The 23,367-nt window shown below is 41.8% G+C and overlaps 1 protein-coding gene across 1 annotated transcript in view; it reads left to right on the plus strand.

Moving 5' to 3' along the window:
• PPP4R2 (protein phosphatase 4 regulatory subunit 2) overlaps positions 1-23,367 on the plus strand; it is a 67,034-nt gene that overhangs the window by 29,018 nt on the left and 14,649 nt on the right. Inside the window, exons 2-3 of the mRNA XM_057422990.1 lie at positions 7,278-7,327; positions 8,070-8,151. Coding sequence (XP_057278973.1) covers positions 7,294-7,327; positions 8,070-8,151 — 116 coding nt within the window. The 5' untranslated portion in view covers positions 7,278-7,293. The remainder of the gene's footprint in view (positions 1-7,277; positions 7,328-8,069; positions 8,152-23,367) is intronic.

Here is a 23,367-nt window from a genome sequence, read left to right on the forward strand (position 1 = left end):
AGACCATTATATTGGATATGTTACTGAAAGAGAGAAATCCATACCTTTAACTTGCCTGAAAGTGCTAATGTGTCATGCTACAACTCCAGGTGCATTACAGTGGCCATAGATCAGAACCTGATCTCAAAGGAAACCAGTTTCACCTTTTTAACATTTCTCCATTATTGTTTGCTCCCTGGAGGACTTGGCCATTTAGCACCATTTCCCTTCCCTTCTTCTGGTATTAAATCTTAACTTTTGACACTGTTGTATGGTCACTGCTGCAATCTCCTTGGTTGTGCCATAACATCTCTGTGCGACAGAAGCTCATGTTCAGCCAAGCCAGTTGCCAGCCTGGTGATGAAATTGATTCCTCACTTGCTCATTGTTTGGTATGTTGGGCTCAGCCACGTTTGCTTCGAAGTCAGGAATAGAACTCACAAGAAAAGGTAAGGGCAGCCGTAAAACAACAGTTCTCTGTCCAGTTCTGCTCTGTCCGTGCCTGGGAGGTGTGTACTTGGGTGATGTTTTGGTTACATGTTCCATGATAAGTCTGGTCGGTGATGTCCTGATCCGAGGTTTTTCACTCGCAAGCATGGCTTCAGTCAGTTTTGCTGTGGGCACGAGGCACAGTTTTTGTGAGGTAGGGGCTCTGCAGAAGTCCCCCGGGCACAACAGCGAACAGGATGGGCACTTCCCTGCTGCTGCTGAGCTGTGATTTTCCCTGTCCCCACTGCTGTACAGCTGGGTTTGTTACATCAGTCTGAGTCGCAGTGGCTGCAGCTCTCCTTCTTGGAACAAACACTTCGGTTCACTGAGGCTATGCCTTGGAGCTCAGTTACCCACAGCTGAGGGACATGGATACTGGAATCATCTTCTTCCGTGCCCTCACTACTGCACACACATTGGTGGCCATGGTTTGGACTCCAGGATACATCATGGAGCATTGACTCTAAACAGAGCTTGGCTGTCATTTTACATTCATCCCATAAGTAGGGTCCTAGTAAAGGTAACTTCTCTCTGTGTTCTGTGACATTCAGAGCTGCGAATAAAGTACAACTAACTGAAGAAAAATGGAAGACGTTTAATACTGGGATAAATCTTGACACGTTACCAGCTTCAGCACAAACTGTGGATCATTTGATTTCAAATAATTTCCTTCCCACTGCTTCAAGAAGAGATTCCTCTCCCAAGAACGTAACCATAAAGGATCCAACTGTCAGAGAATGTTCTGCTCCTCTCCGTTAGATACAAACATGATGCCATTAAAGGGACACCAACTACACCCCCCCAGAGGTCGTATGGCACAAGTACATGGGCTGTCCCCAGCAGAGGCTGGACTGTTCTCCCACTGTGCTTATGAGGCCAGTGCACATCTGCACTGGGATCCATGCAGAGCACAGGCTTCCACTGGCATGAGATAAGGAATTGCTGTTTGTGCTTCCAAAGAAATAGCAATGTTTAGAAATTTTGCTTTCATCTCTGCTCAGACTAAAAAACCAAACTGTCAACACTTCCTTTGAAATGAAAATGAAAATTGAGACAAAACACCAAGATGAGAATGGCCATTTAAGATTAACAAAGCACTTGGCTGTGTTTTCTTTTGAAGTAAGATGTTTTGTTTTGATTTCTACATTTCTATAAATAAATCATAATTGCTTTTATTTGAAAATACAGTATAGTCCAACAATGTGTAATGGTGTCTTAGAACTAACCCATTTTGGTCATACTGAAATAATGATGCTGAAATGACATGGCCCTTTTTCTAAAGAATAAAGTGGCATCAGTTGACCTCTTCCTGCAGAAGCGTCCTTCCCAAACCTTTCTGGAGGTGGTTAATTCCCCACTGTGGTGGTTAGACCAGTGCAAGGCAGGTGCCCTCGCAGAGTACACACCTTTAAACAAAGGTCTCCCACCTCTTCAGCGCAGAGCTGCTGAAGGGCAGCTTGTTTTGAATATTGGCTTCCTCACACCCGGGGCTCCGGGAGGGAAAACAAATCTGGTTTTAATCTGAATGATCCTGCAGTTTGTCAAGCAGTTGACATGAAGCTTTCTGTCTTGCGGATGCACGGGAGGAAGGTGTGAGAAAACAGCTTGGGAAGGAGACTGCAAACCTGGTTTGCCATGGGCTCAGATTGATGTAAGAAAACTTGTGGGGACTTGACTTGAGCTGGACTCGTGTTGTACATGTGACCTGGACCTGCTCTCTTTGAAAAGTCCCAAAGTGTCTTCCAGAGGCTTGAAAACAAATATAAAATGTAAACCTGAACAAAGCATTGTGTAAGTTCAGTGCAAGAAGAAAAACTCACTCTGGATTGTCAGACAGTTTCTCCTCGTTCTGTAGTTAAATGTTCAAACCCACCACATCTCCTCTCCAAACAAGGTGATTGTTTTCACTGTTGATTCTCAGTAAATACTCTGCCAGCAGCATTAGGAACTGACACCAAATGAAATCATACTCTCTGTGCATGTTATTACAAGGTGTGCCAAATACCTTACAAAAAAGTAATTATCATTCCTGTTTCATTAATGAAGAAACACAGGATGACTGCCTAACCCATTTGCTGGGGATCACACATCAATGAAGGTGCCTATGAGTGTTTTTGTATTCTAAGGTTGTATTTAAATGTTTCTCCTTTGAAAGTGGAAGGGAAAGATCATTTGCTGTGAATTGAAACATGATTCAGTTAGTTAAGGGGATATGGGTTTCAAAATATGCAAACCTCCCCCAAGCTGAGCTCCATCCTGAAATGCATGTGAAATAATCCTTGTTACCACAAAAATACACAAGTCATTCATGCGCTTTCTTTGCTTTATTTCCATAGAAATAATTATGGGGTTTATTTTGTTCCTACTCCAGAGGATGTGGTTCTTGTTTCCTCAGAAACAGGTAGATATTATTTGTGTATCTCTAAACATTTTCCCTGAAACAAAAAAACAAACAAAAGACAACAACACACCCAGAGAAACAGTGTTTTCATTAAATCTACCTCTGCCATTGAATTCCCAGAACCTCTTCATGTTCAATGTTTGTCTCGCCCCCCCCCCCCAAAAAAAAATGCAATTTAAAATGTCTTTCCTATAGAAAACAAAAAGCTTTCAGAGGTCTGTTATTTGGTCTTTTTTCCTCTAATAGGAAGAGAGAAAGGGGGCTCGAAAATGGGAGGTACTTTCTCTTACTGCTCCTCCTGTGCTAGGAGGGCAGGAGATCAGAAGATAGGGAATGTGGCTTTAGTGTGTATTTTTTGTAAGTTGACATTTTTAATAATGAGAGATTCCTGTCTCCCTGAAATACTTTTTCAGTACAAACAGAGAGTGGCTGGTAGATGCATGTGCTCATTCTCTATCAGTGACCAGTATCAAAAAGAAGACTTCAAGAAAGAGAAGGAAATACGAGTTTCTGGTGTGTCAGTGCCCACATGGATGTGAAGGCACATCAAACTAAAACTAATCAGAAGCATTGCTTTCCGCAGTCTGCTACTATATGCAAAACACAGTCATATTATTGTCTTTTGTTTTTAATGATTGGCAGTGTTTTGTCATTTGAATTAAAAGGTATTTGTAACCAGCACATTAACATTTTATCTCTCCCAGAAGTTTTGCCTTTGGCTGGCTAATAAGGAAGCCAGCATGAGCCAACGGCAAGCAAGGCTTGAATTAAGCTTATGGCTGAGTGGTAGATATAACCCAGTTGTTTCTTATGCATCACTCATGTACCTGTGTGAACTATAAAACGCTTTCATTTTTCAGATGTGGAAAAGATTTGCCACCTAGTCTGACTAGATGGGAAGAATTAGAAGAGCTTCTCAGCAGTGAAAAGTCAATGTTAACATACAGTTGGTTCTTTTCTTGTGGATTCTGCCAGAATATGAAACAAAGATCTTCCTTCAGCCCCAACCTAGCGCAGTGATAATTTATTTGCTGTATGACAGCTGTCTGATAAATGCTACTCTTCAGAAAATAGAAGTTCACTTTTAATAAGACATAAAAGGGTTGGAATGAAATCAGAGGAATTTCGTACCAGGTAAATCCTGTAGAAACTGGCCTGTTAGCTGATAGCTCACTTTTAGAGACCAGCCGTGTCCTCCAGGGTCCCCCTTGGAGCAGGGTCTGTGTGACACAGCAGCGCGAGGGAAATGTGGAACTTGTCAATAGCAAAGGTGCAGAAAGTCAGAGGGCTGCAAGCACACACACTGCACTGTGCAGCATTAGCATCAAACCTCATCTGCAACTTGCTGAGTGCAAAGAAGTGGCTCTAAAGCACTTAATGAATCAGTTGAGTTTCTTTCATGAGATTACAGACTCTGGCATTAGTTTCCTATTTCTCCATAGAACGTAGCACAAGAATTTAGAGAGAGTGTATTTCTTATTTCTTTCTCCTGCAACTTGCCTTTTTAGTGAAGAAATGCTTTGTTGTCCCAGTTTTCAATTGTGACTCCAGGTATGTTAGAAACAACTGTATTTGTATTTTCTGTTTTAAAGGAACAGGCTAACAATACAACTTTTCAAATTGGTAAGTATGAGCTTTATTTACTTGGTGTTGGTGACACCTGTAAATGGAATGGGATATTGCTAAGGATGATTGAACTTGCTCTCCTAGGGTTTTTAGAGTGGGATTTGTTACTCTACTGGACATGAATATGCATGTTTCTGCCTCTCTAAGCTTGTTTTGGTTGGTGGGATTCTTTAAGACCAGTCATGCTGGGAAATGCAGTTTCCTCAGGAGGAGCTGAAAATTGAGAGCATGTGACAAGCTCTGTGAATTATTATAAAGAGCAAGCTGGGCTGGGATACCCTCTTGCTGCCAGGGAAATGTGGTCAGCTGGGCTGTAGAAGTCATAGGAGAGAAGCTCTGCTCTAGGAAAGGTATGGTCTCTGCTCCTCTGTTTTGCTGAGGGTTGCAAAGGTAAGCTAGTATTTTTGTTACTTCAAATGGACTTTGATACCATTTTAAAACAATAAAGTGGACTTCAAGGAAAAGGGTGTAGACAAACCTGTAGTCTGAATTGCACTGCCCTTTTCAATTGCTGGTTTATCTGCATATGGGCCTCAGTGCTTCTGTTTTCAGCCCAGTATACACTGCTTGCTTTGCAACTCTGTCCCATCCTCTTCTAGCTCTTCTCACAACACAGCTTTTTTTCTGTGTTAAAGAGATTTTTCACTTGCTCTCCATGTAGAGTGTTATTGTATTATTATAAAAGCAGACTAGTGTAGCTTCAGTTAAGGGAAATGTCTATTACTGTAAAGGCACACATGCTGCAGAGGGCTTCAGGCAGGGAGAGTCATGGTATAGCACAGCTGCACGGGCAAGATGGCCAGTAATGACCACTGTTAACGGTGTCCATGTCTCTATGATGAACAAAGTGGTCAGAAGCAAAACAGCAGCTAAATTCACCAGGGTTTTAATGCCATCTCATTCACAAGAGTTTGCTGGGTTTTGTTTTGTTCCTTCCCTACAGGTTTGGGCAAGTTGTACCTTTGCCTCTCTCCCATAACGTCAGTTTCTTAACTCATGCTGATGCTTTTCCCTCCTCTTGTTGACCTGCAGAGGCAGAGAGGCTGGAGGAGGTTCATTAGCTCCCCTCTGCATGACCACAGCCCTCCCAGAGAACACAGAAACTTCCTTGTAAAATCTGCTTATTGTAACAAAGGTTTTCATAATAGTATGAAACAAACATTTTGTATGGGCATCTGTAGACATGAAACCTTAAATATCCCTAATAGAATCATGTAGGCCTCAAACTGTCAGAGACTTGAAAGGTTCTTTATAAGCCATACATTTTCTTAAATACAAATTCTTCCCTGTGAGAGTGCTGAGGCGCTGGCACAGGCTGCCCAGAGAAGCTGTGGCTGCCCCATCCCTGGCAGTGTTCAAGGCCAGGCTGGATGGGGCTTGGAACAACCTTCTCTAGTGGAAGGTGCCCTGCCCGTGGCAGGGGGTTGGAACTCGTAAGGTCTCTTCCAGCCCAAACTGTTCTATGATTCTGTGGAAAGGCAGTGTTTCTATGTGATGCAGTTGACAGTGAAGCCCATTACTTGCACAACTTCTGGATTATCTCCTGCATGATAAAATCAACACCAGGGGTCAAAGAAAGCAGCTCGCAGCACAAGACTGCTTGCTATGAGTGCCAAGTCGGTCTCTTAGCTATTTGGGATGGTCCACAAACTGTGTCACTGACATTAGGCAGCATTTCTCAGAAACACAGCCATGTTGGAGGTTCTCTGTTGTCAAGGTGGCACTTGGAGAGTGTAGTACAGCTGCTGATAACCACAATCTCTTTGTTCCCTCCCCTGCAGTAGCAGGGCTCAGTTTCTGCTGTGCACAGTTGACCACCCTTGCCTGCCATCAACCCTGTGCTCTGCCAGGCCAGCCCCAGCCCTGAGCGCAGCGGGATATGCCCGCAGGGGAGCACGGACACCTCTGGCACAGGGCTGTTCGCAAGCGCAGGCCTCGGGAGGAGACTGGGACACGATCCAGGGCTATATCGGCATTTTACCTAATAGTGAAGCACCGCAGATGTGCCGGCTCACATATGCCTGGAGTAGCAGTTGGCACCGGTATCTGGCTACGTTATTTACAACTTCTTTTTGTGTGTTAAATCACCATTTCCCTCTCCTTCCAGGAACAGCCATCGCATGTCCCTCAGCCCTACTGGAGCGTGTGGGGTGGACAAGATGTGTGTGTTCGGCTGGCTTCTGCTTACCCGCTTTGTGCCGGGCTCCCCGCATCCCGCCGAGGTGGTGACAAGAGGCTGCTTGGACTTCTCCTCCTCTTCGCCAGGAGGGCACAGGGTGGTAGAAGGGCTCATCCCCTGAACACAGGCACGGAGCGCAGCTGGGGGGCTTGAAGAGCGAGAGGTAGGAAGAGTAAAGAGCGGGAAAAAGCAGCTCACTCTTCACAGGAAAAGGGAGTCGGGCGTTATCTGTGCGCCGGATTTGAGGGTGGGGTAGACCCGCCGCCTCAGCTCGAGGCGGGAGGAGGAGGGAGCCGCAGGAGCTCCCCGAGGGGCTGCCGCCGCCGCCCGCCGCCGCCCGCCCGCCCGCCCGCTAGGCGGGAGCTCCGCGTTGCCCTCCCCTTCACCCAGGACCCGCGCGGCTGGGCCGACATGAGGAGGTCGGTAGCCGCCGGCCCGAGGACGGGAAGGAGGAACGAGGGGCGGAGAGCATGCGAGCGGCAGCTGGCGCCCGCCCGGTTGCTGAGCCCGGGGTCTCTGTGTGTGCGCGGCGGCTGCAGCCCGGTCCTTGCGCGGGGCGGGGGGGGGGGGCTGGAGGAGGGGAGCAGCGCGCAGCGGGGGGGAGACACCCAGGCGGATCATGGACATCGAGAGGCTGCAGGAGGCTCTGAAAGGTGGTGCCGGGGTTTGCGGGGGGTGGGGGGAGCCGTGTCCCCACGCTGAGGGAGGCAGGGGCTCCTCGCTGCCCCGACCTTCCTGTGGGCAGGGAGCCGCAGCTCCGCTCCGCCGGCGGACGAGGGTCGGGGTGCCCGTGCTGCTGGGGAAGGGGCTGCTCGCGTAGGAGGGAAACGGGTCCCGCAGAGCGGCGAGAGGCCTGGGGGTTCCCGGTGGGGCAGGGGAGTGGTGAACCCCTGGTCCGCGCTGCCCTGGTGTTCCCCCCGGGCTCGCTGTGTTCTGCGTGAGGGGCAGCAGCGCAGGGAGGTTGGTGACCCCAGCGGCTCCCCCCCTCCTGCAGGCCCGGGGCTGCTCTCGGCTGCTGCCCTCTTGGCCCCCGCAAGCCTGCCTGCCTTCCGTCCCCGGCTCTCGCCCCGACCTGCTCTTCTCCTGCCTTCCCAGCCCGCTTCTGTGCTAGCTTGCCTTGTTGGATGCAGCCTGAGGACACCAGCCTCCTTCTCTGTTGTAGCTGCTCAGAAGAAGTTGCAAATCAACTTTTGCTAGTCAGATGCATGTTTCTCCACATGACAATATGAAGTGTTTTACAGGGCTGGGGAGCTGGTGGAGCTCTTGGGAGCAACTGAAGTATTGTGAAAGCATGGAAATAATTTTGTGGGAACTCTACTGATCGCTTAGATAACTATTTTTAATTTCTGTTCCATTTTCTTTTACCATTCTTTTGTGTCATTCTCATACCAACAGATTTTGAGAAGAGAGGGAAGAAGGAAGTGTGTCCAGTACTGGATCAGTTTCTTTGTCATGTTGCTAAGACTGGAGAGACGATGTAAGTGTGACTCTTGGCAATCTTCAGTTGTACCTTAGAACACTTCTGCATTCTGAGTCAATGGGATGCCACCTGGGTTCTCTTTTTGCCTGTATATGGCTTCCCTGAGCTGAACAAGCTTGCTTTAGTTCCCATTTAATTTTGGATGGAGTAGTTTTGTTTGCTAGTAGCTGTATCTGACAGGGTTTACATAGCTTTGTTCAGGGGGCTCTTTCAGGTCTTGTCCTACTCAGTACAGGAAGCCTGTTGCTCTTCGTACATTTTATATGACATCTGGGGGTTTTTAAGTGGAAAGTTTAGCTTACTGTGGTAGTGTCTGTTGTATACTGTTGCAGTATCTCTTGTATACAGTATCTAACAGCATTATTTACATAAAGATACGAATGGCTTAGATTATTTCTTTCCAGGCTTTGTACACCACGCTGTGTGGTGACTGCATCTAAGTGCTTCTGATGAGGAGGGGACCGCCGGTAGGTGCGTTCTGCAGAGGAGATCTGTGGGAACTGCTCTGTGTTTCCGTAGTCTTCCGTTTTCCAGCTCGCAGGAGTTTCGCTTTTCCCGGGCTTCCTTTCGCAGCTCACGCTGGCGGCTTCCCGTCCGGAGGTGCGCTGTGGCTGGAAGCAGCCGTGCTCCTTGTCAAGGATGAGCGCTGGTGCTGTGCTGGGTGACTTCCTTGGCGGATCACTATTTGGCAGGAAGGGGAAAGGCTTCCCTGGGTGCGTTGCTATAGAGTTGCTCACTTTCTGGCTCCCAGGCTGTCTCCTTGTTTTTGAGGCCTAGTGCCAGACTACAGGCTTCTGCAGGAGATACATGCTTTTACCAGTGTTTTGTTAGCAACCAGTGACTGCAGGGACTTTGTTTGGGTTTCTAGAATCCCTCCGACTTGTAAGAAGCTTGTAGCTGTGGTTTTTCTTTTTATTAATCCTTCTGCAGCTTGCTGGTACTGCTTGAATTAATGGTTTTGAAAGAAAAACAAGTTCTGAAATGTACTTTGCCCTTTGAAGAGAAGGCATTGGCTCAGCAGAAACATGTAATGTTTAATATTTTGATGTAGTACTTATTTTAGAATGGGCTCACTACGGTGTATTTTTGCTATATAATATGTTTAAAGTATTTTCCTTGTTCTAGAATATTTCTTCAGGCTATTTGTATTGTTTTTGCCACTATTACATGTATTTCAAAGTAATTAAAGTGATTGTGTAAGGGCAGGTTCTTGGGAAGATGTGAAACTTGGAGAATGAGCAGACTCCTGACTTTTTTTCCATTTAGGAAATCTAGATTATTATCATTTATTGATTATTACAAACTATTGCTTAAACCTAAACTGGCAGCTCTTACGTGGAACCTCATGCAGACCCTGGTTGCCTACATTGCCATGGTTTTCTTTGGCATTTTTTTTTTTCCCTCAAGTCTGTGACATGGAAAGAACGCTCTTCTTCAGCGTTCTTGAGCCTTTCTATTACATTACATAGTTTAAGAACTGTAGTAAACCGATTGCTTTGGAATGAGAAGATGAAATCTAAAATAATACTTTGTAGAGACATTTCTTAGGATTTTCATGAAGTTCAGAGCTCAGTTTCGCAAAAAAATTATGCTGAAGTCGGGGGTTGTGCAAACACAAATGGTTTGCGGACTTATTTATTGGAAAACAATGGATCATACTCAGTCACAGCCTGTTCCTGAAGTAACAAACAAAAAGTACCCATTTGAGGACCAAGGCAAATAAGGACAAGTGAGATGTGAAGTATTTTTTGCTTTGAGTTGTTGCTGTTTCTAGCAGTTATGCAGTGTTTTTCAGCTTTTGAACTTAGTCAATGACAAATGCTGATTTTTGTTTATTTATTTTAAAGATGATCTACTACAAGTTCATGTGTTAAATGTAGATTGTTCTCACGCCCCCTCCCCATTTCTTCTGCACATAGTTGCAGCAGGTCTTGTAAGCAATTAGTAAACTTAGTTTGAAAGGGTGTAATGGAGTAAATTAAAATTACTTTTAAGGTTCTCATCAAAGCATGACCATGGCATTCTTAGGTTGCTTAACAGATTGAAAGCAGAGGCTCATCTGAGGCTGTTGGGTACCTCCCTGCCCCCAGTTGTTTCAATGTGCTTATTCATCTGAGTGAGTTATGAGCAGGTAGATGCAGGTTTAGGTTAGGCTGTAATTTTACTAGTATTTATTTCTCTTGGCAGCAGTCTTGGCTAATGCAGCTTTTGTGTCACTGTTTCACTGGGGCTTGTTGAACTGTTTACGTAGCTGCTTGGTAACCAAGTGGAGGGAACTGCTCACAGTTGAAACTAACTTTCTTTCTGGCAGTGCTTGTTTTTAACGAGGTTCAGTTCATTGATCCAGCTTGTTTTGTCCCTGTAAGCTGGTATGTCAAAGCCCAGCGTAGCTGCAGAGGTGGTATAGGGGAGGAACAAAGGGTTAGAGTTGTATGAGCCAGCCCTGCGACTATGATAAGGCTCTTCAGAGTGTGTCTTTATTGTAATTAGAAGTCTTCTTCATTTACAAGGAAGGTCTGGAATAAAAATGTTGCTAAATTTGGTTATATTATGAGCATAAATGTAATTGTGTTATCAGTACATTGCAGTAAAAGCCTGATCATGCAATCACATGTGTTAACTTGTCTATTTGAAGTTTAAACTATCTTGTAAAAAGTTAACCATTCACTTAATGGTTTGCAAGATTATGGCTGTGTTTGCAAGAGCCAGTCTAAACTTCACTTATTATCGGTGAACAGAAGCACAAGTTTGATTGCTTGGCTACTTCCAAGTGTTTTTGTTTCTGAACAGTTGCTATGGGAAGAGTTAGCCTTAGGTGAAATACAGAGTTTATGGTTCAACCTCTTTTAATGTTGTGTTGAGTCTTAGGACTTTCACAAGTGATGTACTACTTAAGTGACTTGATGTTTTACTAAGAAGCTAACATGGAATTTCATTAGTGAGACCAGGTGTAGTTAGGGAAAATTGTTATAATCTCCTTTTCTCTAGTTTGTGAAGGATCAGTGTGACTGGGTAAAGTGGAGAGATACAAAAATTGTTAGTCTTAATACTTCACAGTGGTTGAAAGACCTTTTTAAAATAGGGTATGTTTTTTGTTTTTTTTTTTTTGCATGAGAAATCCACTTATCTATTTTTTTCTGAAGTAGAAATGGCTTTAAGAGACAGTACAAAAGTCGTAGCACTGCAGCACTAGAGGTGAAATGCAAAAATGAAATACTTTTTCTTCCAAAGAAGAATTATGGGATATGAGGATCACTTATCAATTGTGATCCTGTATTTAAAATCTGTTTTCTCTTATCTGTTAGGAAATTCTATTGGATTTAAAATCACTCTGCCCTTTCAATAGCAAAAGTGTTTCTAAACCAATTATTTAGGTAGTGCACCAAGAAAATATAATTTATTGGACTAGAAGGGAAAACTATAATTTTCCTTTGGTTCTAAAGCTGAAAATAAAACTGTGTGCGTGGGAAGTAAAAATTTGTCTTTTTTTTTTTTCTGTGTTTCCTCCATTCCTGCCCTGGGGCTGGCTATCTACAAAACACAGTTTTGATGACTTACTGTAGTGGCAAGTGTAATATAGATGCTTACTGACAGTGAAGGAGTCAAGAAATAAGTAGTGGAGTACCAAAATCTGGAGAAATACAATTTATAGGCGGAAGTGATTAGCTGTAAAATAGTTCTAGGTTTAAGTAGGGAACAGTGCCCTGGCGAGGATGTAATGTAGTTCTACCAGTTCTTGCCCTGAATGCAGTATAAACAGCCATTAAAATACATTTTGTTTTTATTTATTTTAGTAGTCAGATTCTTTCCTCATAGTTTCCCTGGAAGATCTGAGATACTAATTCGTGCCTCATCTAAGCCTGAAGACAGAAGTTGTCTTTTTGCTGCTTTCCTTGAGGACTAACTTAAATGCTTTTCTGTGTAGTTTCTTGAGTCAAGTTTAATACATGTCATTATAAAGCAATACCTATAGCATCATCATGACTCTGAACAACACTGTCTGTAACTGGTTGCAGTTACAACCACAAAGGCTGCTGTGCTGGACGGGTGGTCCACTGAGTCTGCAGCTACCCAGATGCTATGGGAGATGGGGCTGTATGTCTTCCTTAAGTTAAGTGCCCACAGGAATGTCAGGTGGATCAGGGACAGTTGTTGGTAAATTATATCGTTGTAAATGTAAGTTACATAATGTAACCAAAGATAATGGCAAGAAGTACTTTTAACCCTTTGATACTGTTTCATGTACCAGTGAACTCTTTGAAACTACATTTTTTTAGCATTTGTTTGGATTAACTTAGCCTTTATATTATTTTGTTACAGCAATGAAATAGTTTGTCAGCTGGAGGAAAGATGTGAGGGGAGATATCTTAGCAATGAACATGAATGAGAATATGTTCCTGTTCTTGGCTTTAGTGTTTTAATGGTGTATTCTGAACTCCTGTATAGTAGTTTCCTTATGTCACAAATAGGCAGCAGTTTTGTTGCTTGCCATGTGTATGCTAGTATTTTTTGACTAGTTTGAAAACTTTGTTCTGATTTGGAGGCAGATCATTATTTGGAATTCTGCAGAACTATTGGGGGAATGTAATTCCATAGGATTTTAAAAAAAAAACACCTCTAAATCCTCAAGTTGCTGCAAGAAGCAGCAGGATAATACTTGCTGAAGCAGTCTGTGCCTTTGTTAGTGTAGGCCTCTTTCACTTCCATGTTCTAAGTGAAGCAAGAGATGTGAGTAAACTTCCTTGCATTGTTTCCTGCTATTATTTCTCACTAACTCCATTCTACTAAGCAGCTGGAATTATTCCCCACTAATTCCCATTCCACTGACATTGTGTTTTCTGTCTCATAATCCTCTGATGTCTCCATAGGACAGGAAACATTTGAAAAGCCTGCTGATATATCTTTGTCAAAGATGGTTTAGCTTCCTTGCTCTTTTTACTGATATTACAAAAAAAATATATAATCAAATGTGCAGTTGTAGTACTTGAGGAGAGTTAGTTGTGATACAGGTGAGATCATTTGCTACTTTAGGAAACATGCCCTGTCATAGTGTTTCATTTTAAATGCTGCCACTTCATATCTGTTGGGAGTGGGGTTTACAGTGTAAAGGTCAAGCTTTAACTGCCATTGTAAAATATGCATCATGAACCAGTCCTAATAAACTTTAGTCTCTAGAATATACATGTAAGGAAAGACAAAAGGCCAGCTTCTCATAGAAATGATTACTTTTCAGTGTCATTGGACTATTATAACTGCAAATGTAATGTATGCGCATGCAGACTTGCAGTAGTAAGTACATTTCTTCCCTGTTGCCATGTAGCATGTACAAGCATGCTCTCTGCTAGTCTTTCTGCAGACAGCTCACTGTTACTTTGCACAGAAAACCACCCTGCCACTTATTTCATGGCAGTTGGTACAGCTGCATGAGCTTCTCATTATGAACTTCGATAGTATTCTATTGGCATCCTAATAGTCTTCAAGCTCAGTTCTCCTGCATTGTTCAATTGGATTTGTTCTCATCCTCAGAATTTCTCTCAGTTCTTACCTTTAGCTCTTAGTAATGTTTCTTCACAGCTGTAGTGGCTGCTTCAGTATTGCCTCTATCTTTTCCAGTGGGCCTCAAGCCTCCTGTTCCATGGTGGCCTTGCTCGTGGCTATTTCATTTGAAGTACTTATCCCAACCATTTTGGGGGATATTCCACTCTGTATTACACTTTACAACAGCAAGGATGTTTTTATGTTTTGACCTTGTAATTGATGAGCCTTGGTACTTCTTCCAGATTTTAGAAAGGTTCATGCTCAGTGGTGTATGCTGGGGCGAAGGAACAAGGTACGTGCAGAAGGGAGGATAGAAGCAGTCTGGTTTTCTTGGGGGTGATGGATTATCAGTTTTTTTGACACACAAAACTTACTCTTCCCCAAAGCTGGTGTGTGTCTGACAGGTCTCAGTTTTAGAAATAATACTACCTGAAGACAGTGACAAGCTTTCCATGCTGGCTATACCTAATAAGACTTTGCTCAGCAGTGGTGAGGGAGTGTGACGACGTGGAAACACTTAATGCCTGTGCATTAAGTCATTGAGGTAGGGTACACCTTCTGAGCCCAAGCTTAGTGTCTGTCACCTGAACTGCCTTTCATAGAAGTCAATTGTGTGGTGCTTTTGTCCTGGTTTTGAAGGAGTTAGTAATAGAAGTGCAATTTACCTGATCCTAGTAGTGCTGCTTTCAGACCTGAGTGAAGCCTGGGTTATTGAGAACATGCATGAACTGGCAGGCATAGGAATACAGGGCACAGTAAGTTCAGATTCAGAAGAAGCTGCACAGGGTACATTTTCCTTAATCTGGTTTCTCAGCCTTATTTTTCAATATAGGAAAGATCTGATAGCATTATCTCAGTGTGGTCTGCGGCTCTTCTGTGATAACCTGTGGATCTGTATGCACTGGTCACTTACCGGTGAAAGCTACGCTTACTAGCTGAGTGTTAAAGCATTTCTTTTGTTCATTTGGTTATTCTATGCAAACTGGTGATACCTGGAACCACTTCAGTGTCCTGTATGAGTGCATATATGGAATTTCGGGTATGGAATAAATTATGTATTTATATAGAAAATTATCCAAACATTAATTTTATATTACTCAGAGTGAGTTCTCTCTAGGGAGCTCCTTGCTGCAAGTTCAGAAAAACTCAAATATGCTTCACCTGTTACATACTTTTATTGAACTTTGACTTGTGGGCTTCTATACAGGTTTATTGAGAAAGCATTATCTGTTTAATGTTTGTGTATTCTGCCTGCATCGACTCCAGAGTACTACAGAGTTATATTGTGCCTTTGCCTGGTATTTTTCTGTGCAGTATCTATTGAATGGGCTGCACTCTGAATTGTGCTCTGCTGCAGAATCTCTGTTACACAGTGCACAGGATCACTCTTGAAACATGCCTTGGCAAACACTGATCTGTTCAGTCAAATTTGGTCTGAAATAGAAATAAGTAAAAGCTAAGAATAATCCACAAAATTGTTAGAGTTGAAATAAATATTGTTGTCTGAATTTCAGCAAAATGTCCAGTTGTGTTGAAGGCAGATCTGAGCTGTGTGTAAGTGGTTTTGGGGAGGTATTTTGACACAGATAATGCCTATCTGCTACTGCCTGTCTGTTTGGCTGGTGCTCTTCAAATGCAGCTCCAGTTATCTTTGGTAGAGCAGATGAATATAAATGTTCTTAAGGCTCCCGTGCTTGTAACTTGTGAGAGAGGTCGAATAGCTTCCCTCCTCCAAAACTTTTTATGCCATTTGCTCATTGGTTACAATTCTAAGGTTGATGTGAGTGTTCTTTAATGGAAGTTTAAAGACAAAGTTAAATTTCAAGAATATAGTCACTGGAATCAAGCCTCTGAAATAATTATTTCTAGTATAGTTTATTGTAGTAATAATGTTAGAATTTAATGCAGTTAAATATTGCAGAAATGTGTAGTCACCTAGTCCCTGTTCTGAAGACCCATTCTACAGAAATGTGGCAGAATAGCTGCTGTACGCAAAGTGGTAACTGAGAGTTCTGAACCATTCTGTGTGTTTTGTAATTCAGTTATGCAGGAAATACTGCTTTGAAGATGATCAGTGAGATTAGAAAGTGCATGGAACTCAAATGATTTAAATAATCCAGAACAAGGGGTGTAACTAAATGATTTTCACAAGTAAATGTAATAATTACACAGAACGTGGGTAAAAAAAATGATCCAGAACTAGAGAAAGAAAATCTGTTGGGGTAAAGTATCCTGTAAAATATGTGACAGCAGGAAGATACCGAGTGTGCATATATTGTTTGGCATAAGTTTGGTGTTCCCTAAACTGGTCAGATAAATTGTAAGTAAGTGTAGTTTATGCTGCTCAGATGGGGGGATGTGGCTGGTGTTTATTTGATGCTTATTCAAAAGTCTGTGTTTGTAAGACTTGGAGACCTTTGTAGCTGGTGTGCAGTTCACTGGAAAGTCACTATCTAAGGTGATCATTGTACTTGTAATAAAACTTGAGATTTGTGAGAAATGTTACTTGAATATGCACGTAAGTGAAATTATATGAAGAAACCAGAGTAAGGTAAGATTTAATTGGTACAGAGTGCAGTAGCATAGTTAAGTGTGATAGTCCAGTAAATACACCAGTTCATTCTTATCAGGGAAAGGTAACTTCAAGCAAGTTTTCAAGTGGAAGAGGGGAATTTAATGACAGTACCATCTACTTTTATCTTTGTAGATAAACCACTGGCAGTGGTTTATGGAAGTTCTGAAGGCTTTCAGTTACTTTGTGTGTATTGCTTTGCCCTCTGCTACAAGGAATTCTTGAATGAAGACTCTGTTTTAAACTTGTACTTTTTTTTGTTGTTGTTGTTCTGTCATCAGTTTTTGCTTTTAAAATAGAAAGTGAAAGGTACTTGAGCTTGTATTTAGATAACTATGCTGAGAAATGTAGGTTCTAGGAAAATTCTGAGTCCTGGTCAGGTTTTTTCTGTCTTGTGGAACAGCTGTACTCTGTTGGAGTCGGCTGAATATTTGTCAGTAGAGATCAGAATTAGTCCCTTGATGATTACAAATACTACTTTAATGTTTTCATCAGCTGTCTGTTTCCATAACTAAGTCTTAATCTTTGTTGTTCCTGGCAATAGCAGTAGTAAATTGCAAGTAGTAGAGACGTGAAGGCTCATTCTGCTGAAGTAGATGTAGTTCTAATGTATTACAGTTTCTGTGGTTCTGGAACAGGCTCATCATGCTCACAGGAAGGAGAGCAAAGACTTCATTTAGGCTGACAATCAGCAAGTGAAAATGCAAAACACCTCCCGTGCTTATGGGAAATAACCAGTTTTTCCTCTTTTGAGCTTTTCAATATATTTTTAATTAAAGTGAAAGGTAACATGAGGTCAAATGCTACTGAAGATAAAATGTGAGAGCATTTTACATGAGTTATCAAGTGAAAGTGAACAGGATGCTCCCCCTGGAGGGATGCTTGCCAGTCTGTTTCTGAACAGGAGCATACCCTTTACACCAAAGCACACTGGTTCAGTAAATTCACCCTGCTTTATCACCTCAAGTTTAACATTTATTGCTCTTTCAGAAACACTAAAAAATCCATCACTTGCTTATGGTTTTAATTTAAGCCTTAGGTTGAAAGGTTTGTCTGCTTGCCAGAAGCATATAAGAAACTAGTCTGCACTGATGCACAGGGGATTTTACTATGTAAATCTGTTGTCAGTATTTGGAATCCCCTGTGTTAATCTGCACTGTGTGGATGGTGACACAGTGAGCAAAACAAAGACCCTAAAATTAAGGAAGTAGAAAAATAAGTTTTAAATTCAAAGAATATTTGAAGCGAGAGTGGAATTATGTAAGGTGCCTTCTTTTATCTAACACTTGAGAGCAGCTGCTTAAGGGAATGGCTCTGCTCTCTACGAGTCACAGCACACATCTTATTCTTCCTTATCTGTAGCATTAATTTTGTGGTTAGATTAGTGATGTGCTTCACCTCCCTGTGTGTGGGATCACAGGAATGTGTGGGAGCAGCAGAGCAGGCTTGTCCTTTTTGGTGTAGACCAGATAGAAGGTTAAGTATGTGGCAGAGCAGCACCTCCCTCTGTGCTGTGATGAAATCCCTGCAGTATGGCTCATCTCCTGCTCGTGGGAGTTCAGTGCCGCCACCTTTCTACCCCAGAACTGTTCAGAGGTATCTTCTGAACAAACTGAAAGCCATTTCTCTACCAGCAGGTACTCCTCATTAGGAATAAGTCTTTATATTTTTATAATAAATAATGGAATAGTAATTCCTGTAAAAAGCTGTTGCATTTCACACTTCAGATTTTATTTTTTTTAAATGAAAATGCTGGGGTTGTGTTTTACAGAAGCTCTTACCAGGATTTTTAGCTTGTGCGCTCCCTTCTGTCTAACTGCCTACTTCCAGGTATCCCTGTTTATACCAAATCAGTGTATCTGAAATTGGGGTGTGCTAGGTAAGGTGAAGATTAAAACAAAACAACAAAATAATGGAGGGAATAGGCTCTATCTGCTGCTTTATCCATCCCAAAGAACCGCGATAACGGAGTAAGGAGGTGAGTAAGGAGCATGGCCTTAGTCTCCTTTCCCCCAGAGGACTGCAGTCTACCAGTTCCTCTGCAGTTTTAGCTACTGACTGTTCTGGAGAGTGTTCAGCTTGCTGTACTGCTGCCAGGAAGTGGGACACTGGCTCCCTGGGGCTGCCCTTTCTGCAGCCTGGAGGAAGGCAACCAGCCTGCAGCAAGGTTCTGTGCTCCCTGGTGGCAAAGATTGGGCTTGTTTTGAGAAGCAGTGCGTTTCATCTTGTCCAGAGTATTCCTGATTGTGTACATTTTGCATGGAGGCTGTGGAAGAGCACGCTGGAAAGCTTTGCCATCTTGTACTGGGATTTGAATTGGATATGTGATTGCTGGATATGCTTCACCCTGTGCCTTTGACTTTTCAAAGAGTTTTGGAGATACCATTGATAGACCTGAGTAGAAAAGGAATTAACTTGTTTTGGGTGAATCTTTTAATTTCCTTCTGACAGCCTGGGGAAATGATTGTGTCTTAGAGTATATCTTTATCTTCTAAGAGCTCTAGAGCAAGGCACAAAAGAGAAGAATTGGTTATTAAAGTTATTTCACTTAAAACCACCTGTTTCCTACTTACTACAGGTCTCTGTGGGAGTGTAATCTAAGTCAGCAGTAAATGGGGGTTGGGGGGGAAGCTAATCTAAGTGACTCATCTCTCTTGTTATATGTTAAGTGAATCCCTCAGAGATTACCCTCTGTGTTCTCAGGTGTTTGCCTTAAAATCAGTTTAGTTCAATATTAAGTGTTTGCCTCCTAAATACACTATTTAGTACTTTAATTTCTGCTTGTCAGAGAGCTAACAATAGAAGGGTGGAGAGGGAAGTGCTGCTTTCTTTTACTAAGTTCTGATGTTTCTTTTATAGCCTGTTCAATGAACAGGATCAATAGTAGATCTGCTTTGTTTTCATTTGATGCTCTTTGTGGTATATCACATCTCTCCAAAACAGATGGCATCCTCTTTAAAATTTAAACCAAGTAATTTTGTAATGAACTTAAACACTGAAGTCTGAAGGCAGACATCCCACCAGGGCTCCTGGGACTCTTAATGTTTTAAGTACATAGCTAAGTCTCTAGAAGCTTAATATCCCTTCAGTATAATGTTTTTCTTAATTAAACCTGTAATCTGTGAAGCAGTTCCAGAAAGATTTATGAAATAATTGCAGTACCTTCATTTCAGGAGGTTGCCTTATTTCAGGCACTCTGAATTCTTCCTCTTGTTTTTCAGTTAATGTTAGGTTTTGTCCTGTTTGCCTTCCATGGGGCTTATTGAAATTTGAAACTTGAAATCCTTCAAAATCTGTCAAAAGTGTGTGTTAGCCAAGTGTACTTCTTTATGTCTCATATCTGAATAGTCTTTTGCACTTGTGGAGACTTCCAGTGCAATTTACACTTAATGTCCCAACTCATGTAGTAGTGTTGGGGACCACTGTGTTGTAGTAAAGCCTTCCAGTATAGTGAGTTCTACATACACTTGTTTGGTATCAGTAGTTTTCCTTAAATGTAGGGAAAGCACTGTGTGTGTCTGAAGGAGATAGGGATTTGCAGTCATAACTTCACTTTTTCTTGTTCTAGTTCTCTGAAAGTTCATGTGTTTCTACGATTCTCCAGATTGCAAGACTTTCTCCTCTGTTTCAGGTTCTTAAGGTGCCCTTCGCTGTTATTTCTGTTACTTGGGTTTTAATGTTTGTTAAATGTTTCAGGCTTTTTTGCTCTTTTTGAAATTTCAAGTCTTCCAAACTGAATATACCAAGTGACAAAAGAATCAAATATAAAACCTTGCCCAGTGCTTGGAAGAAAATAAGCAGTTAATTCAATGGCATACAAAAATCATCTTGGTCGTGCAGGCTATTGACAGAGGGTTCTCCTATTTCACAATTATTAGTGCTGTAAGGGAAAAAGCTGCTTTCTCTGTTTCATCAGTGCAAACATTTTGAGTAAGCAGGAGATAAGGGAATGGGGCAAGTCTTTTGTGCTCTGGGAGTGATAGGATTAGATTATTTCCATGTAAAATGTGATTTTGGTTTTGATATGCATGTTTGGAAAGATTAATTCTGTGCAAATCATGTTAGTAGAGAAGCAATTGTACCTTGCAGGCAACTTGGTGCTAGTAATTCATCTTTTGAATCAAAGCATAGCATCAGGTTACTTGAACTGCTTTCTGTGGAAAGTGACTTTTGTCCCTTGTTGAAGCGTGCTGTTTAGCAAATAGAATTGATGGATTCCAAACTTGGTTGATGTTGCTTGGCCAGCTTCAGTTGATCTGTGCTGAAAGGATTAGTTCCAACAGAAAATCATGTAGTTCAAGTACAGGTGTGAAATGATTTGTTTTTATTGGAGAACAGTTACTTAGGATTGTGTTTTGCCTTGTACCCACCTTGGTAATGCCAGAGAATGTCCCTTGTTTATGTGAGTCGGGGTTTCTTGTTTTTTTTTAATCTTCTTATTTTCCTTCCCTGTTCAGTTGCTATTTTTGCTGCCTCATCAACTTCCAGGAATAAGTACATTAGTGTAATACCATTCTGACTGCAGAGTTCACTTGCACTCCTTTGTGCCTTACTTAGGGCTTAACTTTCCTGTCCTCACTGAGTAATTCTTACCCATCCTGGTGTCTTGTGTAGTTGTAGGGTGGATTTTTTTCTTTACCTTTTATTACTGGGGGGTGGTTTTTAGCATTTTATCATGTTGCTTCTCATTATATGTAAATATTCTCAGAACTTGCTTATGTTTCTCATGTTATTGGCTGTTTGCTCAGGTGCTGCCTGCTTTCCTGTTTAATTTCTGTAAAATGGAACTAAGCGTATTCAAACACCAAGAGTCTCTTCTATCCATGTTTCTGCTACGTTTCTGATTTTTACATAAACGGCAAGGTCAGGGGCTGCACTCTGGTGCTGTATTATGGTGTTAAACATCTTTTCATACCTTAAAGCACAGTTACTGGGATATGTTAACCCCAGTATCATATGTAAGTAATGTACCAGGCCTGAAGTGCTGGACTCCGATACATCTATGTTTTCATCTGTTGCTTGACTACTGAAAGTACTTTTTAAAGAAAAAGATAAATTGTTGAGTTAAACTACTAGCACTTATGTTGGTCCTGGGAGATTTGAGATGTGTGGCTCTGCTATGGTATGTATCTATCATATATATATATATATATTTATACAAGCTCTAGTTGTGAAGTGTGCTTTGGGGACTTCTTTTCAGCCATTCGTTACTGCCTGTGGTGACATTTTTCCCTTTTAAGTGCTTTTTAAATAAAATCAGTTTCTTCCTCTTACTCCCTGTATGTCAGCACAAAACCTTTAGGTTGCTATTAAGGGAAAGATGGTGCAGGAGCTGGCCCTGGGGAAGCAGAGGACTCTTAAGAAAAAATGCCAGCTTATGATGATTTGGAGTATCTGGAACTACAGGCTCCTTAGTCAGGAGAGATGTCCTTGTACAGATATATTTGCACAGGATGACCCTGGTACTGTAGTGAAAGGTGCTTTAGATAGACATAAAATGTAAACAGCTTCAATGCTTTCATTGTCTACAATAGAATGAGAGTCCACTGAACCCAAACACTGATTTTTTTTTTTTTTAAGCATTGTTTGTGAAGATAATATTACAGATCATACAATGTTCACAGGATTTTTGTTTTCTAAGTGACTATAAAAGAGCTCTCAAAGTTGCTAACAGCAAAGTTAGCAGGCAGGAAAAGCATGTTTTAGAAGTCATCAGTATGTGCTTAGAAAAGGCTGATAATGTACACTGCTGAGTGGGAAGGGCAAGTATTTCTTAAGAAGCCTGCTCAGAAGAAAGCATGAATAGCATTTTCTTCATGGAATTTCTTCAACTTGGTTTTGTTAGAGTGTTGGTCAGTTATTTTCCAGTGTATGAAACTTAATGAGCTGTACATAAAGCTGTGCAGAACAGTGACCTTCTACTTCCATTTGGCTCTTTATTTAACTGCAGAAGGTATTGACCGAACTTTGCTCATTTTTAGTGTCTCCCATTTGGTAACAAAGCAGCTACAATAGAGGTCTTGCATCCTAATGCTGGAATTGTGCTCGAGGAGCTTGATACATGTGGGGGAATTTTTCTTGACAACTGGTGCTGGCCATTTTGCTGTTTGTTTCTCTCTTCTCACTACGGCTGTCCACCTGTCTAAGCGACCAGGCTTTCAGTGCCTGCTGATAACTTAATGTGTAGAGGTGTAGCTATGGATTGCTGTGATAATTAGGAGGATATGGCATTTTTAATCTTAAATTTTATTCTGTATTGGCTATTAGTTCTACCCATTGTTTATGAATGAATTGTTTTTCTCTGTGGACGAGATGTGAGTTTCAAGTGTTCAGCTGATACCAGCTTCTCCATGGCACTTTTATAGACTGGTAAAACAGGAAAGGTAACTTCCCTCTTTTTAATCACTTCCACTGCAGTAAATGGAAATTAAGCCAGTCTACTGTCCCTGCAGAAATAAAGGTTTTTGGTCAGAAGTGAGTTAATTTAAAATCATGGGGTTTTTTTTTTTTTCAGATACAAGCCAGATTCTTTTCAGTTTTGTAGGTTGATTTGAGTGTAATTTTTTATAAACAATTTTAAGTGTTCTGACTTTATCACAAGTGTGGATAAGTTTCTTTAACAAATACGTGTAATTAAGCTTGCTTGAATTAAGATTCTTTTATGTAAATCCATCTTGTGTATTATGTTTCTTTTCTGAGTACTTCTTCAGAGTTATCTTAAGATAGAGGCAGAGTACATGGCTGTATAGGAGGTGGACTGTCACTGTCAGATAACATTGTGGTCGATGCTGCTGTTGCAGAGGAAGGGACTGGATTTGAAGGAAAAGGAAGCAGTTGCAGTTCTGGGTGAAAGCAGAAATCATCTTTCCAGCACTGCTCCCCCTTACTTTTCAAGTATTTTCTTATGTAGGAATAGTGTGTAATTCTGCTTCTTTTCTGGAAGAATGGCAGAGAATGATAAGTAGATGAGGTAAGAAAGAGGGAAGAGGGACTGCTAGCTTACTGGGTTGGCAGGAAGGAGGTAACTGAAGGATGTTGTGCACAATTTAGAGATTCTTCATCTTAGGATAATGATAGAGGTGTCAGGCCTAAAAGAGAAAAGT

This window comes from Pezoporus wallicus, unplaced genomic scaffold (assembly GCF_028554395.1).
Source record: "Pezoporus wallicus isolate ANWC-B61680 ecotype Strahan unplaced genomic scaffold, APGP_CSIRO_Pwel_v1 contig_7073, whole genome shotgun sequence".
Classification (NCBI taxonomy): Eukaryota; Metazoa; Chordata; class Aves; order Psittaciformes; family Psittacidae; genus Pezoporus; species Pezoporus wallicus.